The sequence below is a fragment of the Pygocentrus nattereri genome, chromosome 27, assembly GCF_015220715.1.
Source record: "Pygocentrus nattereri isolate fPygNat1 chromosome 27, fPygNat1.pri, whole genome shotgun sequence".
NCBI lineage: Eukaryota > Metazoa > Chordata > Actinopteri > Characiformes > Serrasalmidae > Pygocentrus > Pygocentrus nattereri.
This window is the reverse complement of record NC_051237.1, coordinates 8,710,735-8,731,417: the sequence shown is the minus strand read 5'-3', so window position 1 is coordinate 8,731,417 and position 20,683 is coordinate 8,710,735. Positions and strand designations below refer to the sequence as shown.

Below are 20,683 nucleotides of genomic sequence, written 5' to 3'. Positions count from 1 at the left end.
ACCCAGCTCTCTTCAGAGGCATCCTTAATGTGGTCCCACAGCAGCCACAGGGCCAGGGAGAATATCTGCTGCAGGTTTATCAGTGCTCAGCGGACTCAGACTTTAATAACCCTAAGTAGCCTGTGAAAGATATTTGTACACAAGTACAAAAAGTGACTCGCTGACTGTGTATAATACCACACTAGCTGGAAAAAAGCTACAGTACACCAGGCTCCTTCACGGTTCTAAATGCAAGTTAATAGGGGTGTACAATCTAAAGGTATAAATTCATCAACTTAGGAATGTTAAAGTTGATTATAATAAATTATGAACATAATGAATAAAGCAAATCACTCATTCTTTCTTGGAGCACCTAAGCAGCACAATTGTCTAAGGGGCTTTTCTGGGGACTGAAAAACACTGAGGTGCACTACATGGTCTTTTTTTTAATCTTGGGGCTTCACACAGTGTTTTTGACAGCTGTGTTAGGCTGGGCATCTCCCTGTAGCAAAGCAAGAGTAGTATCATCATGGTCAATCTGTTGTGCTAGCTAGCAATAATTTTTATATGTATAAGCAGAAAGCTCTGGTATTCACTGTTTGGAAAGTGACCCAAGTTCACTGGCAAGTGTGGTTCTTCTAGTAAAACCAGACTAAACTGAAAAAAAGCTTATTTCTGTTGAAAATGTGATCGTTTTGATCATACAGTTCAGGATATTGAGCATCTACAATTACTAACCCCTCTTCTACCCATCTTTTTTTTTAAACCAGCTGGTCAGCACAAAAAAAAAACAAAAAAACACTGATGATATAGGCTACTTAACAGCATCAGGTTCAATTTTTCAACTCATGGTACACGGTGCACTGCACACAAGAGAGCCATGCAGGGCACATATAGCACAAAGCATTCAGTGCACAAAAACAGTGAGGAAAATGTGACATGGTCCAGGTACAACATAAATCTCAGCTAAGGTTTTGCCTTCATTGTCCAGATAGAATGGCCAGGAGTCTAACAGTGAGCATAACCGGCTCTGCTCTCTGTAGGATAAAGTAACAACAAGAAACCTGGAAGTAAAAATCAGGTGTTTTGTTTTTATTGTCAGTAGTATGTAAATAAATCATCTAGCCACGTGTGCATTTTGTGTATTTTTAAGAAAAATTCTGAATTTTTTAATTTGTAACAAATTAACTTATACCCTATGACTTTAAAATGCTGCAACTCTGTTGCATAAATATGTATTTTATAGAATTTATAATCTTTATGGCTAACAGATAAACAAATAACATGAAGTGTTAAAGAAGATGACCACAAGTCAACATCCCTTCTCTATACAGAGGTACAATTAAAACAGACTGACTACAGTGCTTAGGTGGAAGTCAGCTTAGATTACATGATGAGCCCCTTTAGAACTTTAACTGTGTCCTATGCCTTTCAGCACAGAGGAAAGCAGCACTAATCAACACATTACCATGATCAGCACTGTCTAATTCTTCACAACGTGATCATGCAACAGATAGCATTTCTTAAAAGTGCCCTGATCTTGAACTCCAATTCAAACCCCTCTGACCTTTGGCTCAAAACCAAGGCTAGCATGTGATCAACACACACATACGTGCATGGTGTGCGGTGTCTCTAGAGCAGTTCTTTAAGTTATGAACATCTAATCATGTCCAGACGGAAAGGGGTATGGCCTGGAGTGTGTGCCTCTCTGATGAGGCAGAGTACTGAACCTCTCCCATGAGCTGGGGCTCATTCACACTGCATCTTAATGATGCTGTTCGCATGTCCTTGCTTATCAGCAGACGTCAATGCAGTCCCTCGCTGAGCTAATGGAGAGAATTAATCAAATGTTCTCTTTTGTTCCTCTGTCAAACTGGCCCTGCTCACGGGTAGCGTTCAAATTGTGGGGTCAGCCAGCAGCATCCAAAACATATCTGTTCAAGAGGTGATGAAGCAAGCATGTGTCCTGTAAACATCTGTAAACATTTTAAAACTCAAGTTCTGTCAGACTAAAAAAAATGCCAGTTTTCCATTCACAAGTTCTGGTGTCTGGTGTTCCTGCAGTGGAGGGCTGTAAATAAAAATAAATGCAGTTCTTTTAGAAACAACCTCTAATTGTGACCACATACAGGTGCCCTCTGGGATCTCCGGATCAGTGTATGATAAACAAGAACAGTGGATTACAAGTATAGGGGTATAGTGTCTGTGAAATATGCTGGCCATGGAATCTTGTCAAAAATTAATTTAAACCTATAAACAATACAAATTAAACAACACATGCTATGACAAGTTAACAGGTCCCTTTGCCTCTAGCATAGCTAGAAAAACTTTGTTTATTCACAACTTAACAGTTTTGTTAGTAGGACAAAGGTAATTTCTAATATTGGTATATAACCACTAGCAATTAGACAGGAGAGGAAAAAGTACAGAGAACAGAGAAACTATACTTATGCGAAAGTACGGATATCATTTAGCAAGTCAAAATATATACATGTATATACACAAAGTATATACATGTAAACATACTCAAGTAATCAGAATGGTGCAAAAATTCAGACACCATCATTTCACTGAGTTTCCAATCAAATGCCCATCAAGTATAAGTTATTGATTTTCAGGAAAGAACTCTCTCTGATTACCACGGAAGACCTGGTACACCAGGAAAACTGTCACCATAAGAAAAAGAAACAGACAAAAACGAGGAACATTTGCACATCAAACAAAGAAGCTGCTGGTGTTCTCAGAACAATAAAATGTCCACCTCAGAGGCCAGACCTCAACATCACTCAATGTGCTTGGGGTTACTTGGAATGTGAGAAGCAGAAAATGCAACTAACTTCCAAGACGGAAGTGTAAAAAACATCTCTGCAGAAAGTAACAATATAAGTCTTTGGGGAAAAAAAATATCAAAGCAAAATGTAATATTTAGTTAAACATGTTTTCTGCTTTTTTCCTGATGCTGAAAAGTGAATAGCTTGTACTTAATGACCATTTTGACTGAAAAAATGAATAAATTAGAGCGGAAGGCTGCTGACCTTTTTAAGAATGATATAAGATAAAAGTAAATGATTTAACACGACATGCACTTTTTGGTTGATAGGCCACTGAACTAAAGGCCTGATCTTATTCAAGATGCCTCACCCTCTAAAAATGCAAATGCACAAGAGCAAAATCACTGCTATGCAATCAGTTTCTGTGTTATACCTGACCACAGAAAAGAGAATCTGCCATTAGTGCAGAAACAATTAAATGTATATTTTCTTGAGCTGTAGACAGTAAACAGCAAACTGGGCTTTTTTCCCCTTGACTATACTGTGACAGGTCATGGCAGGATGTGTAAAAAAGCCAGGCTAATCTCATGATTGCTGTTCTAATAAAGTTACATCAGTGCAGAAGCAAAGGGAGGCAGATCTAAGGCTGTTTGATCAGATAGAACTCTGAGCACATGAGAAAGTGCCAATGTCTAGAAACTCCCAGCTAAATCCAGATGTGGTCTTAATAAACAAAAATAAGGGCAAATTAATCTGCCAATATCCAATAAATGTGAGCCACGAGGACCTTTATACATGTGTACGATTCCCTGAGGCTGGCGGCTAATGCTTCCACCAGGGTACCTCATTAGCTGAGCCCCAATGAATAGCGCTTGTTTAATTCACCTCACCTGGTTAGAAGTTATCCAGGCTTTAAAGGTCTGCCTTAGGAAACCTCATTTGTGCTAGGCCACTAAAGTGAGCATTGTGCTTTCCTGCCACAGTTGATGGCAAAAGGAGAAACAAAAGAAAGATGTAAAAAGGAAATTGACACAGAACAAGGGTGCTCTTCTCTTGCTCATTCTTCCACTTTTGAGCTGCATTAAAGTCTCTGGATGTGTGCGATCACGGAGTTGAGATGTGTAGGCTGTTTTTCTGTTCTCCTTTACTGTCCACTTCCCAGTCGTGCCTCTGAGAGCCCCTTGTTATTATATAAATGACCCATTTTATGTTAGTTTCTCTTAGGGCAAAAATAAAACAAGCAATGTTATCAAGAGGCCTGAATCTAGCTCTAAAATAACAAGCTGGAAGGAGGAAAAGACAGTAGGGTGTGGAGGCCGATGAGTGTCACCAAATAATAAATTCCATATGAGCATATTTTCATACAGCAGGCTCACTTGTCCAAAGCTGATCCTTAATGAAGCCTATGAAGAGCACCCTAAAGTAATATTAAACAGTATAATTCAGTGCCATAAACGGCATAGCAATGAAAATTAAGCTGAAGTGCCATAATTAGGTCTCAGATTTGTATCATTTGAAGGCTATAAACACACGTGGTTTAGTGAGTTAGCAAGGTCTACAGCAGAGGCTGTGGAGCTGTTCCGCCTCTTCAGCTTCAGTCAGTCATGCACGGCTCAAGCTGAGCGCAAGACAGGAAGGTGGACTAGAGGTCTGCAGAGAGAAGGCCGGGAATAGGGTAATGACGCTTTCATGCAAAATTCATGCGCTGCTCTGCATTATGATGTGACCTTCGGAGTTACGTCAAATTTTAATTTGCACGTCGCAGTTCAGAGGTCAGAACCTAAGTGATTGCCATTAGAATAGCTACCGTCGTGTTTATTTTATGATGGCTGCTGCTGAGGGAAAGGCTGATTAAAACTAGGGAGCCTGACACCCAGTTCTTGCTGTGCTCAGGCTGCCTGAGATGACCACAAATCCCCTGAGCACAGATGAGAGACCAGAGACTCAGAGAGTTGACTAAGGCGCAAACTCAAATGAGAAAAGAGTTTTTTGGGTTTTTTTCCCCTGGCTATGGATCAAAAAGGTCTCATATTTGAAAAGAAAACTGAAATGAGCAGTGGGGCTTCCTCCGCTAGGACAAACAAAAGCCTTTTTCCCCATTTTTAAATCTTTGGATCTCAAAAGAATCTGCCAGCTGAGAAGAATAATGAAATTTTATCGGCCAAGCTGACATGTCAAGCTGTGGAGGTTTTAGCAGATGGGTATTATTGGATGCAAAGGGCAAGCTGCTCCATTTCTGAGTACACACGGCTCCCACAAGAAGCCGCATCATAGCGCAATTAGACGTGTAGTCAATGTGTGAGTGATACCTAGATTCAACTCAGAGTAGAGGTGGCATGTGTCTGGGTGTCTAGGTATTCAACTGAGCACAACAGCAGGGCTGATGCTGCATAAATCAGTGCGTGGTCAACACTGACCCGTCAATGCTAACATTTGGACAGCACAGAGAGGAGCAAATAGGAGCATCCATACTAAAGCATGCCAGTTACTAAAAGGTGTACATTTCTGACCACCCAACCACTCTCAAGTTTCTTCAGGAAATGATTAAATGCATCATAAAGTCTTGAAATTCACCTCATTTGAATTTGATTATTTTGCTATGATTCAGATTTTTTTATACCCCATTTGCGCCTAAGTCTATGGTCTATGCTTTCTTTATAAGTAGCTTAATCTTACTCTTGTGTGCCAAGTATGTCCTGTGGACATCTTTCTAATGACCAATAAATGGCCAGGGGATTTTGCCAAAAATCTGCTCTTTTAAAGTGTCAACTGGGCAGTCCTAGGGTATCCAGTGGTGGGTCATGTGATTTGTGAAAGGTCATGCTTACGCACAAGACTTAAAACGGTCTATAAATGGGTTAAAAGGCTTAAAAATTGCTTTTAAAAAACATGATCCTTTAGGTTCTCTTCTCTCTGTTCAAATTGGAGAAACTTGACAAGCAGAATGTTCATGTGGACCATGGACACAGTGGGGAATGTCTACAACAGCACTTGTATGTCAGTTTCCTCTCATTAGTTTCTTCCTATTTGTGCTCTTGTGTTCAGTTCTGCTTTAATAGTGTTGCAGGCTGGGAAGGATGTACTGGGGCAAAGGGCGCATTTAAAGCCATGTTTTATTGCATCTGTCTTTTTTTTTATTAAAACTTGCTGGAAATTTAATATAATGCTCAATTTTAATATCATACAAACACTTTTAACATTTAACATTTCCTTCCCTGAGACTTTAAATGAATAAGTACTCAAATGTGACAGAGTAATCTATTTATCAATTTATGAAATACTAACAAAAACAATTCACATCTTGTTTTAGGATTACTACACTTGAAAGCATTTGAACATTTTATTTTGGATATGTATACACTAGCAGCTATTATTTAACATCAGAATTGCACACTCGTGGCGGACATCTGTTAACTGCACCGCCTGAACCTGAACATCAGTCGATGCTTTAACTCATCAGATCAGTTCATTTCACTGAAATCCCTTTTGGCACTGTAATGTAACAAGTCCAGGTGTAGACCAAAGACCACGCCATATATCTGAGCTCTTCTGCCAGTGCCAAAACATGGAGATGACTCCTACTCACTGTTCAAGTTTACTATGCCAAGAACAGCATGTATTAAGACTTCTTAATCTTCAGTCACAGACTGCTATTCAACTCTAAATGGTTATAGATTTTGAAGATGTTCTACTTGTTTCTGAAAAAATATCATTCCTTTACAGCCAAAATATGCCTTAGTTAATTTCACTTTGTACAATAATTCTTTGCAGCACACTTGAGACACTCAAAACTGTGAGAATCGGAAGCCTGGACTTTTCAAAGTGTCCTGAACATAGAGAAATTTTGGAAACCTGACCAGAACAGTGCTCAACTTTCTGTAAGAGGTTATCATGTCTTAATATCACCCAGTGTTGCTCCACCGATGACCCATACACCTCACAGATATACCTGCTCTCTCCATTTCAGAAAGTAATAAAGTGGTCTAAATAGGAACACCTGCTAATTTGTGATGCATAGCCTTCTTTCTGGCTAATGCAAATGAGCCTTTCAGAGGCCAGGCTGAAGAGCTGTTCCGACTGCCTTCAGAGCAGAAAAAGACACTGAGGTGACTCGCAAGGACTCATTCCTGCATATTAACTCAAATTAATTGCTCAGTGACTTAGGCATGAATGACATTGCCTTTTGCTTCCACACAGCAATGTGTCATTGCTTCTTTATCTCTGAGTGGGGTCCCCCACTATAACTAGACAAATGCCACCCCTTAAGAAGGAATACAGCACATTTTCCACTTGTCAGCAATGTCACCTTTCAGAGTTTGGTATGATCTAAACACTCTACTAAATCTGAGGCTCTTGGGGACTTTTGGAGATCACCTTTAAAATAGCCTTGAGTGTGAAGTAATGTTAAGTCATTTGAATTCATACAGCCAGTGCTGTGGAATCATCCTTCTTTCTTGAAAGATGTCTGTCAATTCACTAACACATCACAACCTCAAAGGGTCTGTTGAAGCTTTCTTTAGTCGCTCAAACAATTCTGGCATATTTCTGAAATCGTGTCATTACAGTGTGGTGTTTCAGGGTTAGTCACAGTGTACAAAAGTGTTTTATCCCAAAACTCTGATTAAAATGCATTCCTGTCTGTTCCTGCCTACAAGTTATAGTTCCAAACCAGAGGATTTCCCTTCTTCTCAACTCACCCTGAAACACACTGTAAGAGGGGGATTACTGCATAGTAGAAAACCACTTGATCCACACTGCAGTCTAATGTAATTGTATCCTAACTGTTTAAAAGTAAAGTGGATGTGCATTTGTGTGAATACTGAAATTAATTCTTACTATTAATGGTTATGTAATTTTTGCACCTAAAGGCACAGATTCTCTTTTATTTCAGATAAATATGAAGCGCAAAAGCTTAATTACAAATTGGGGTCTTGGCTCTGTGACTTTTAGTCCAATGAGCGTGAGTGACTCTGGTATTTGCTTCTATTCACATGCACTCGGCATTAATTCATTAAATTTGATTAATCATTTAGCCTCAACAAAGGCATTCTCATCAATCATTTAGCTGTGGCTTGATTGTGCTACCTCCTGCTCAGATGCGTTTCTCAATTTACATTTTTTGTTTGCAAGATCACATTAAAGATTGAAAAAAAAAATCTGACATGACTCATTTTAGCACCCATGAAACTGTACATTTACAGCATTTAGCAGATGCTCTTAACCACAGAGACTTACAAGAAGTATTGGAGAAAGTATCTTTGCTAATTAAAATAAAGTCTTTCTAATTGTATTAGAATTGTATTAGAATAACTGTTATTATCCTTAAATAAACCAAAGACCAACTGCATGCAACAGCTCTTTCTGACCTCAAGCTTTTTGAGCAACATCATTCTGTGTGAAATGACATGAATACATGTAAAAGTATGCAAAGTTAGCAACTCAGCTCAGACCTTCACTACAGTCAGTTGCCACTATGTTTTAGCTTATAATAACAATGTGATATGTTTGTACTGATAGGCAAATCTTCGTAAAAAAACCATATGATCAAACCTGCTGTTATTTTGGTTTTTTTCCTAAATAATTAAGGTTTCTATTTATAGGAAGTATATGAATGTAGTAAGGAATTAAATCTTTCTCTCTCCTTATGCTTTTTTTCCCCATTTTATATACATGGTTGTACAAAAAGATGTTTAGCACTTTAAAATGTTCTGCTCATATTAAGTATAAAGAAATTCTTCAAAACTTTTTCAAAGATAATGCCAATGTTATATGTTCATTTTTAATAATACACTTTCCTTTAATTTTAATCACATAAATGCATGTGTATGTCTGAGGTCCACTTAGAACCTATCTGTCTATGTAACCAAAATAGTCATAATTCATTTTAACGGGATCATTTCTGGACCTCTGTTCTCGTGGCCCTGTATTGTGTACCACTTAAAAAGCAGTTCAGACTGAAACGCTTCTTAAAAACAGCAGTGAAAATGGGCAGCGCTAAAGTGATGAAGGCTAAATGATGTAGGCTAAATGTGGACATGTTCATATGCTTTGCGTGACATCATGAAAACGTGAATTCCAAACTGTTTTCATGGCTTAGTTTCCATGTATGGATGGGTGAGTTAATAGTATTGAGACTTTAACAATGTTTACAACTCTCTTATTTCAATAAAGTGAGCAACACACTGTGTTCCATGATACAGATCATTTATTACTGAGATACTGTAAAACTATGATATCTTTGGACAAGGTCATCATATCATGAAACCATACTCTGAAAGGACAACTTCAAACTCTTTTCCTTTATTATCAAGTTAAGGCATGTCATCTCTATGTCTTAGCCAAAGCTAACGTCAGAACTGGTTAGAAGGACAGGCTCTGTGGACATAGAGGCATGACTTTTAACTGAGACCATTCAGAGTGGGACCACCAGCCCAATCAGATCCACTTTTCAATTCCAAAAAATAATAATATCTATCACCAGACCTCTTTGTGGAATTCATGGCATCTGGTTATGGGACTACTGTGAGTTGAACATTCTATTTACTGTGGTATCTGTGGACAGGGCAATGGTGGCTTGCTCGACCATGTTTAGTGGTGTTACTGGAGGAATGTAAGGTTTGGGAGTGACTTACTGTGCAGAGATCTTTATACTGCATCTTCTGGAACTTGGTGTCAGCGTTACCAGCACACAGCTCCACATAGCCCAGTACTACCTGGAAGACGGTGTTATGAATGGCCTGGGTGAAGTGCATGTGCAGCTGATCCATAGCAGTCTAAGAAATAAAGAGAAGAGAGAGAGAGAGGGAGAGAGAGAGAGGGGGGGAGAGAGAGAGAGAGAGAGAGAGAGAGAGAGAGAGAGAGAGAGAGAGAGAGAGAGAGAGAGAGAGAGAGAGAGAGAGAGAGAGAGAGAGAGAGAGAGAGAGAAGGCATTTAGTTCTGTTCCATCTGATAAATTTTATGCTGTGTAAAAAAGGAAGCATTTGTAATAGTTACACTGAACTCAGAACACATTACTGAACTCAGTGTTTTGCTCAGTTAATATTATCAGCTGTTGTGTGTTCTCCTGGGTGTATTCTGCTCCACAGCAACAATACAAGAAAACATCTCTCACAGTCAGTCTCTCACTCCCCATTCTCTCTCAAGCAGACGTTCCTAATAAAACATGTCTCAGAATGAGCACAGCCTTCTTATCTTGTCAGAGCTCTGCTTCAGGCAAAGCAAGAAACCCAACAAAGCTCCACAATCAGAACCAAACAGAGGCACAACTAGAACCACAAACATGCAAACGTGAAATATCCCCCAAGTCAAACCCATGCACACATTTCATAAGACTAGGCTGCTACAGGTGGCAGTCTAACAGAAGCTGAAAAACTGAAAGTGATGACTTTTCATGCACTCTGAGGAGGGAACTGACCCATGCTGGGCTTCCTGCTGGCCTGCTCACAGGGTGCCACTGCAGGTGGAGTCTGGCACAACCCACACGCTCCAAGGAGATGAGTCATTAAAGAACAACAGAGTCTAGCGAGCTACTGGCCCAGTGGGCAGAGCCAGCACTCTCTTACAACTTAATTATATTCCTCTCTCCTAACAAAGCCCTGGAAACACAACCTCCTCCCAGCTTCCTGCCAGATTCAATCAGAAAACAGATATCAAGAGCTCTGCCGTTCATTGTAGGTTAGTGCGTTCAATTCACAGATGGAGAGAGAATTCTGATTAGTTGAGAAAGCAGAATTGACTTCCTGGATCTGATTAGTGTTTTTATGTCATCCTTTAGGGGCAAAAGATATTCAAACCCAACTGATAATGGCAAATGAAGACACCTGCACCAAGATGCAAAATGGAAATTGACAGGTGCTTATTAATGTACCAAGGCAAAAGGAACAATCCATTAAACACATTAAAATGGCAAGAATAACAAAAAAGGTTTGCAAAAATGGGAGTACAAAAAGTCCCACTCATTAGGCTAATTGCAAAGTACACTTCACTCTGTCTGAAAGTGGGCATTTTTTTTACCGTGGAAGAAGGAACTTTTAATGAATTGTGTGTTCTGGTTCAGGGTTTATGTCTGATGAGCTTTTAGCTCTGACAGCAGAAGGTAAAGGTGCGTTCTGTAAAATGCTCAGGCACTTATCCAGAAAGTATGAAAGCAAGACAGGGGCTGATGGGTGCATAGGCTTGTGTCAACAACAAACCCCAGCCTAATGTTTTTTCCTGATGAGGACAGCTCAACCCTTGAGGGCTCTTTTCACAAAAGCCATCAAAAACACAGCATGTGCTTAAGCAGCCACTGTCATGTCCTGTGCTTAAGTCTGCATGTCACTTAATAACTGTCAAGAGTATCTCCACTAGCATCTATCATCTATCATCCAGCACTTTGCCTTGGGGATTCTTGAGGAGAAAGGCAGACAAGCAGCAGCATCTCAATGGTCAACAGCCATGGTTGGAAATCTCTCACCTCACCACCACGTAGCAAATGATTCAATACATCACAGAATCTCAACTTTTACCACAGTTCAGCTAGGTCTGGTCCTAATAAATCAAATACTCAAATATTCATTTGTTACTTTGAACTTACTTCTGCATAATTTCTATTGTCTAGGTAAGAAAAAGTCTGGCCCAGTCCCATATCACCCTTTGCCCCTACCACTAAGTCCTGATCCCTCCTGTTTTGCTTGTTCATGTCTAGGTGTAGGGTGTCCCGATTTTTGTTGAGATGGGTGTAGTGTTAGGGCTACATTCCACCTTAAATTCGAACAAGAAGCAAGTTTTTTCCGTTCTTTGAAGGCATATGATTCCCTAAATTTAACTAAAGACCAGCAGCGAAGTTCCTGAACTTTGACACTCCCCTGCTAGAGCACTGCTAGTAGTCAACGTAGATAATAACGTAAGTAACGTTCCTTTTCATTTGAGGATTTTCACATTTGGTAGGGGAAGATTTCAACCACGATCCCTTGTAACACAGTCAAGGTGACACTCGAAAACAAGGGGTAAGGGTGAAAATAAGAAATGGGATTGGGTCAACTTTACTGTGTCACTGCATCTTTGGGACGTCCAAAGGATCTATCACTGTTACAAAGGGAAAACATGAATATTTTGATAAAGAACCAAATTAAACAAATCAACACACTTAAAATTATGGTTAATTATGTTGTGTAAATATTACAGATGCTATAGAGGACGAGTATTTGAGTATTTGCTCAGAAACACTAATGAGTATTACATAAGTCTGTAAAATGCTATTGGGGCTAGACCTACATCCAAATGAATTTCATTAAACTGAACTTGATTCTTTTGGCACAGTTAGGAATTCAGAATTTTACACTGAAGACACAAATGCAACTAGAAAAACACCAAGGTTCTAAAACCAATCAACACCAACACGAACATTAAAACCCAAAACACCTGAATCATGTTATTAAGATTGAATATTTGGTGCAGTTGTATTGGGAGCTGGGTTAGGCCAAAAAAGTAGACCACTGGGGGGAGGACCTGAGGACTAGTTTGAGAATCCCTGACTGAGGAGGTGTTCAGACAAAGCCTTTTAAAATTTTCTCAAGAACACTTCTTTTCATCACAGTCTTTTGAGCAATGCAAGCAGGGTCTGCAAAGCACTCCTCTAGGCCACACAACTTCAGGTTTTTTGTTAAAGCTCAAAAACTTAACTTTTTGGTTAAATGCCATGTGTCATCCACAGCTGATCAATCAAGGGCAGCTTCTCTCAAGACACTCAGCTGTCCAATGCCCAAAGCTGTACAACACTCACCGCAAACACCATCACAGTCTGAACTAGTGGTGAACAATATTTTTTCATTTCTGCAATGCATGTTATAACAAGCCTTTCTGAGCATATTGTGGGTATCGTTTGTACATAAACAAACACTGATCAACTGCTAAGAGACTAACTGACAAAATGAGAACATAATTAGTCCTGTTTAACTGAATGTAGTACAGTATGTGACATTGTGATTGCTATTTTAAAATATGGTGCTGAAGGTGCCCTGTGTCTCTGTGTTAAAATATCAGCAATTTCAAGTGTTGTGTATTGTGAAAAGGTCCATGTATAGTCTAGATGTCAAAAAGAGTTTTCTATTTAGTATATGTTAATATAGATTTTTGTTTTCGCTTTTAGCATTCTCTAAAATCATACTGTTGTGTTAACCACTTGTCAAATGTTTAAACTTGCTCCTTACGAAGCAAATTGTGCTTCTTTTTAAGCAGAAGATATGACACACTTTATTAAAACAGTGTAGTTTGATTGCTCAAAATAACTTCCATATTTTTTTTTTAAATATTATTACACTTAAAGGCTGCACAATAAATCACATTATTATCGTTAATGCAACACATCATTAAAACTTGTGATGATCACATTACCTCAAACACACAGCACCAGAGAGACTTCACATTATTGGCGGCACAAACCGTTATACACTTTGTGCACTCATTATACACAAACTGTGCATAATGAGTGTTTCTCTGTTCTGGGATTGAACCCTGCGCTCCTACGTGGGGAACAAATAACTTCACTATTTGGCTAAACAGACAGCCACAAAAAAGCTCAGAAATGATTCCATCCTGAACTACAAGCCTGTAAAAAACATATCAAACTTTAGGTTTGTTTTCACACCCAGTACTGTGTTGTAAGGGTGTGAGGCAGTAACGGCTACTGTCACACACACACACACACACACACACACACACACACACACACACACACACACACATATTTTCTAAGCCACTTATCCTCCTGGGTCACAGAGGAAGCTGGAGCCTATCCTAGCGATCACTGGACAGAAGGCAGGAAACACCCTGGACAGGTTGCCAGTCCATCTCAGGGCAGACACACAAACATACACTATTACACACACATTCAGACCTAGGGGCATTTTAGCATCTCCAGCTGGCCTGACTGCATGTCTTTGGACTGTGGGAGGAAACTGGAGAACCCAGAAGAAACACACACAGGGAGAACATGCAAACTCCACACAGAAAGGACCCTGGCTGCCTGGCCAGGAATCGAACCCAGGCCCTTTTTTGCTGTGAGGCGACAGCGCTACCCATTATAAATAAATATTTATTTTTTTGTAGCCTTTACAGAAAAAGCTGTTGAGGTAACACTGACTCTTTCAGCACACAAAAAATGTGCTTTCAAATGTAAGTACTTGCGTAAAGGTTAATTAGATTTCTGTTTACACACGAAAGATAAAGGTCTGTACTTGTGTCACATCCTTTCATTTTCACACTATTTTAATAATAACTTATCATTCCATATCCAACAGCTCTATCAAACCTCACATTCTATGTTAATATCATAATATCATAGAACCATATTGTATTATCATTGATTCTAACATCTCAAAATTTATGCAATTGAATCACCATCTGCATTGTGAAACACTGAAGCACTTACAGCCCTATCAACAGCTTAAATCAGAACCTCCCGAGACTCCGGGTCAGGTCAGGATGAACAGCACTGGACAAGCTCTGATGACAGCTGATAGCAGTAGATATCAGGGGACCATGAGTCAAAAAAGTGACAGCACTACAGCACTTTCTCTAGCTTGCAGCTTGCCGGTATGTGGAAAATAGATGATGTATGGGTGGTACTACATGCGGAATGCAGACGAGTAATGTGGGAGTGAATTAATTTGCCTGGAGTGAATCAGGAAAGGTCAGAAAATGTCCCAACATACACCTGCACAAAACTGTGCTCTGGAAGAACAGAACATTTAGGTACTACTCGGCTACTTTGCTGGAGCAGTGGGGTTTAGGTCAGTGATGAGCGAGGCTAAGTCTGGGATTCGGTCTTCGATCCCAGCTTTGTACGACTCCTGTGGAAGGAGGTGCCGACTGATAACGTTATGCCAAAGAGTGACTAATCTAACAGGACTGACATTGTGTGCACCTTTTTTTGCATTTTCTTTTTTTTTCAGGGTGGTATGGGGAGTCGTCGGGTTGAACACTGGATGAGTTTTGATGACTCGCTCACCTGCGTCTTGCCCAGAAGGGAGTATGCCAGCTGAACTTTGGTGTAGTGCGAGACGTCAAAGTGCTTGCAGGTTTTGGACAGAGCCACATCCAGCTGCTCCTGCGCAGTCGAGGAAAGAAAAAGAGGGAGGTGAGGGAAGAAAATCACAGCCTGCACTACAAAACCATGTATTACTGCAGGTTTTATGAACAGGGGTGGAAAAAAAACAAACAGTATTTTAGTGTTGAAAGTTGATCTCCTAAAAAGCACTATAAAATCCCAGAAAACTCTGTGAAATAGGAACAGAACGAGGAAAGAAAGCCGATATTGTCCAAAAAAATAATAATAATAAAAAGTTAGGGAGTAGTCATTTGAAAAAACAGAGAAGGATCTTATTTATAGGGCAGGGCTGTATGAAAATGGTAACTTTACAGGAGAAGGAAAAAACATACTTTACTTTTAATGTAAGTCAATGGAACCAGACATCTTTCCAAGACATTTTGGGTTGTTTCTTTGGGTCTATTCACTATGAAATTTACACAGTATTTAAAGGCCAACAGGCATTTTCAGATTATGTCAAAAACTGACAAACGACAAAAATGGAGATACAAGGTTTTCTTCTGACAGCAGCAATAAGTAAGTTATTTGTTGGCAGAGATTGAAAAATTCTGCTCATAAAATCTTTGTAATTAGAGGCTTGTCTTATATTTTAACACATGGAGTCAAAGAAACATTATAAATTGTTAATATATCTTAACGCCGTTATTGCAGTTTAATCCATTTGAATCATCCAGCTGTTCATGCACCGTTGCTCTAAGTGCAACTAATTGCAACTAAAACCCTCTGATTTAAAAAACAGCTTTTTGCACTGATGGATCTCTTGACAAAGTAATTTCCAGCTACTGCTATGGTTAATTTGTTTATCATCGAATCTTGTTGGGTTGGAATTGTCATGCACAAGCAAAATGCACCCCTGATTCTAGTAATATTATTAACTGGAGGATGCCCGATTTTATGTTCAGGTTACGGTTGAATTATTGAACGTAATGAATGCTTTCTGATGAAGCTTGTTTTGTCCAGTTATCGCTACAGCAACACACACTGCTGTTTACATGGAAAAAGGTCTCGCGGTAGTTTCAAATTAGCGCTAAAAAGATAAGATAAATGTGATTAATCACAATTAATCATTTTCATTGTTTGACAGCCTTCATTTTAATAAACATACAATCTGAGGTCAGGAAAACTACTCATGGTAATGAGAACAAAAATATGCAAGAGCTAATAAACAGAAAACAATAAAATTGCTAATAAGCTCCATCAAGTTAAATAAGCCAATTTAAGTTGAGACTGAATCAAGTTGGAGCAAATTGTCACTGTCCAAAGAAAACATAATAAAGAACAAAATAAGAACAACAAGATAATCTCCAAATAGTACCTTTACAGGAGAAACCAAAAACGCTTCAACGCACTTTAATGTAAATATGTTTTATTCCAGATTTATTCTGGAACACTGCTGTTGGTCCATTCATCATGAAACTGTAACATAATGTAAAAGAACCTAAACTGCCCAATGATGTAGAAAAGAAAAAATGAAAGAACTAAGTTTGTTTTTTTTTTTTGGACAGTGACAAAATAGTCCATTATACTCCATGCCAATGTCAATATGATGAAAACCTCCAAAGCAGCTTTGAATTTCTGAATCTTATGTGGCTACATGTTTAGGGACAATAAAGAATGCCCTGAAAATGATAGCATGCAAATTCTTTAATTAGTCTAGTCTTAATCTAGTTATAGTTAGTTACAGTTAATCTATTTATAAAGACTCACGTATGACTAAAATTGAATAGCGAATCTGTTTTGTGGTAGTGTTCAGGTTTTTTTGGGGTTTTTTTGTGCTTGTCAAAAAGGTCAGATGACATGCTTACCACTGCAGCATGCATGACTAGAGAATGCACATATGACAGGATGACAGAGAGAGAGCGAGAGTGACAGCGAGAGAGAGCGAGCGAGAGAGAGCGCGAGAGAGAGCGCGAGAGAGAGCGAGAGAGAGAGCAAGAGAGAGAGCGAGAGAGAGAGCGAGAGAGAGAGCGAGAGAGAGAGCGAGCGAGAGAGACGAGCGAGCGAGAGAGAGCACGAGAGAGCGAGAGAGCGAGAGCGCGAGAGAGAGCGCGAGAGAGAGCGAGAGAGAGAGCAAGAGAGAGAGCGAGAGAGAGAGCGAGAGAGAGAGCGAGAGAGAGAGCGAGCGAGAGAGACGAGCGAGCGAGAGAGAGCACGAGAGAGCGAGAGAGAGAGTGAGAGAGAGAGCGAGAGAGAGAGCGAGCGAGCGAGAAGGCTGGGCTTTTTTATTTATTTATTTAATTAATTTTTCATTTTATTTTAGTTCATTTCTCCCAAGGCCGTCCTTACATATTCACACACGTCACAGACAGATGGCACTGCTGGGGAAATGTGTGTATGTGTGTGTGTTTGTACATGTTGTGGAGTGTGAGCTCTCATATGCTTCAACACAGTCACGCACTCCTCAGAGACAGCACTTTATTTGGGGAAAATAGTCCATCTGTCTCTGAGCTGCAGAGGCACACACACACCCTGAGCGTCATGCTGAGACCCATAATGCAAGTTTAATATGTACTTTCCAGTCTCTGCATTACTATCAATTAGTAGATATAAATGATGCCAAGTACTAAAAGTAAACTAATTAGCCTTAGTGTTCTCTGTCAATTAAAGTCAGTTAGTTAAATGTATAAATATATGAATTATACTTATATTAATAATTACTTGTTTTATTTTTGCAATTACATTGCAGTGTAGTATGCAAAATACATTTTGTTGATTTTTGGAGTGAACACACATTTGCAGCATCTGATAAAAATGCATCTCATAAAAATGTTAATACACAGTAAATATATATTTATCTTTATAAATAGAAAGAAATAAAAAGTAGTTGTGGCATCTGCAGTAGTACAGACATGATTCCAGTGTCAGAACTTCAGTTATTATGTCTTAATTGACTCATTGGTTCTCTGACTAACAATAGCTGGCTGAGGATCTAAAACGTGCTGCAGAGGTTGAAGTTACTACTTTAAATTTCAAAAATCAACAAAACATGTAATTTGACCAAAGATGCACAAACGTTTGCATACAACTGTAAGTAGTTCTGGAAAAGAATGTTTCGGCCATGTAAGTAGTGAGTCTGCATGCAAGTTTACTAATCGTTTTACTGAATAAATTGGTCATGTGGTTCTAGTGTGCAGAAGAGCACAGGCAGATGCAACATGTTTACCAAAAAAAAAATACAAATCTGTATAAGCACACTTCAAAATATATAACCACTGTTAAAAAATAGAAATGTAAACTCTGCAAATGATGTTTTGGTTAATAATTGATGATGTAAAACTTTTTTTTTTTTTTACATCAATTTTAAGTGTACGAGGTGTTGCTATGCTAAACTATAGCAGGCCATGTTTAGTGTTCCCTCTTAATTAACCAACAGGTAGGCTATGGCATAGGTTAGCAAAAATATATTTTAGCAATTAAACGACTGATAAATCTGAAAAATTATTAAATAGCCAATATATCACTGCTGTCAGAAAAAAAACCTCGTATTTTCCATTTTTCTGTTTTTTTACATAATCTGAAAATGTCTTTTGTCCATTATGTTATGTGTAAATTTCAAATTGAATGGACCAAAAGAAACGGCCCAAAATTACTTGGAAAAAAGTCTGGTTCCATTTACTTACATTAAAAGTAAAGTAAGTTTTTTTTTTCCTTCTCCTGTAAAATTACCATTGTGGAATTTTGTTCTGACAGCAGAGACATACATACATACACACATACATACATACACACACACACACACACACACACACACACACACACACACAAATGGCTAACTCATATTTGCACATTTATTGGCAATACATACATATGATACATTTAGTCAAAATTCAGGCTTTTTGCTAGTGGTTTAGTAGCATTGAGACATCCTTAGTGACTAGAACATTGAATACATGTCAAGAACCTACAACAGTAGAGGGTTGTTTAAAGAAAGCTTGGTATTCTGGCTTGACCCTAAAAGTCAAAACACAAAAAGCTTGTTACATACCTCTATTTGTTCCAAGGTGTCTTGAAGCTTCGAGTTCAATTCACTGGTGAAAGAAGATTTCAAAGTCAGTTTAGCTGTGAAAACGGTACCAAACCTTGCTCCAAAGCCTGTTGGAGACCTAAACATTCCAAATAGCATGCTATTGTGTACCAGAGGGACATGCAGCAGTGTTGTTTGCCTCAATGTGAGGTACAATATAGATCCAATACTGTTCTAAGGATATTTGAACAAGCACAATGCAGCAACATATTTAAGGATGACAAGCTTTTCTGCTCACATCAATGGTCACAGTGGCAAATATTGCAACGGCCTGTCTGTGTGAGCACAGTGGAAATTGCTGGAAGCCCACTTAGCCTCCTTTTAAACGTCTACTGCAATAAAACTGAACTACTCTCTTAAAAGAGAGAATGCTTACAGGCAACATTTGGGCAACAAACAATCCTGCATGTGTGCAATACAACACCAAGTTCCAATAAATATTATGCTGCTGGCCATGTGTCACTGTGAAATCAGCAGATAAGATCAAGTGTTTAATTTCGTAAATAAACTCATTTTGACAGGAGAAGAATTTCAAAACGTGAACTGGCCTTGTTTGGAGATTTGACAGAATGCATAAAATTTCAATCAAAAGAGCTTCACCCCGAGAGAGGAGAGAGACAGGAGATTCCTTGGCCTCACATCTGAGGGAGGTGAGTCCTAGGCTACAATCCTGAGAGAAGAGCAATAAAGAGCCTCCTCAGCCTCATTTCTGAGAAAAGAGCAAGGAAAGAGCCCTGCCAGAGGAGTGAAAGAGGAACCTCCATTCTCAAGAAAGGAACAAGAGAAGAGCTTCCTCAGCCTCACTGCTGAGAGGAGCAAGAGAGGAGAATTTTCAGCTTCACGCTCAAGAGAAGAAACTCCTCAACCTCACGCTCAAGAGAAGAAACTCCTCAGCCTCGATCCAGACAACCTCATCAGCTTGACTTCTGAGAGAGGAGGGAAAGAGGCTTCTGCCTCATTCCTCACAGAGATGCAAGAGACGAGCCTCCTCAACCTCACTGCTGTGAGAAGAGCAAGTGAAGGGCCTTCTCAGCCTCACTTCTGAGTAATGAGAGAGGACTATCCTATCCTAAGAGACTTCTCTCAATTGGTACCATCTGTAACATATATCATCTGAAAGTGCAGTGACTCCAAGCTGACGCATAAACATTCACAAAAACCCAGTAACAGTGAGCAGTAAGAGAGCAGTAAGCCATGACGTTTATGTTAACATCATCATGTTTAAAGAGAGACAACTGAATCCTAATGTTTTCTGAGGGAGCCCTTGGGCCAGATTCAGGAAGCTTTCCAATTAACAAACCTGGGGATGGAGTTCTCAAATACTCTCTTTAGAAAGTCTTAACATCTTATATCATCATGTTTTATCAGTTAAAGTTGTTTCAATTGTTTGTAGGAGTGTAACAATACACACAGCCAACAAAGCAATTTGCGTCACAATACTGGGCCCATGACTGGGTATTCTCATGATATTGCTTACATAAATCGAATTAAGAAAAATCATGACTATAATGAAAGTCACCATTGATGAAATGATATTGCACAGCTCACAAATGACCGACTACAGGTAGAAAGCAGGAGGAGTGCTGTAGCTGCTAATTGGTGCTGATCATTTGCAAACAATGTCTAAACAATGCTACTGCATCAGGTGACAATTAGTATGTTCATTATCCATAATGTACTGTCACACATCCAAGATGCATACTGCCACAACTGTGCATTGCTATATCACAAGTTCACAATGCACCATTAATCCTGCAGTCTTTTTCAATTATAATGTTATCTCAGTCATACTCACCATTTTGTGTTTGTTGCACTTTGGAG

At 39.2% G+C, this 20,683-nt stretch overlaps 1 protein-coding gene across 2 annotated transcripts in view; it reads right to left on the bottom strand.

The window, feature by feature from the left end:
* Nucleotides 1-20,683, bottom strand: part of vps50 (VPS50 EARP/GARPII complex subunit) — a 154,815-nt gene that overhangs the window by 92,580 nt on the left and 41,552 nt on the right. For both annotated transcript variants that reach the window (XM_017694832.2, XM_017694841.2), the window contains exons 10-12: nt 18,824-18,866; nt 14,740-14,838; nt 9,383-9,523 (exon numbers count right to left, since the gene is read on the bottom strand). In XM_017694832.2, the coding sequence (XP_017550321.1) occupies nt 9,383-9,523; nt 14,740-14,838; nt 18,824-18,866 (283 nt within the window). The remainder of the gene's footprint in view (nt 1-9,382; nt 9,524-14,739; nt 14,839-18,823; nt 18,867-20,683) is intronic.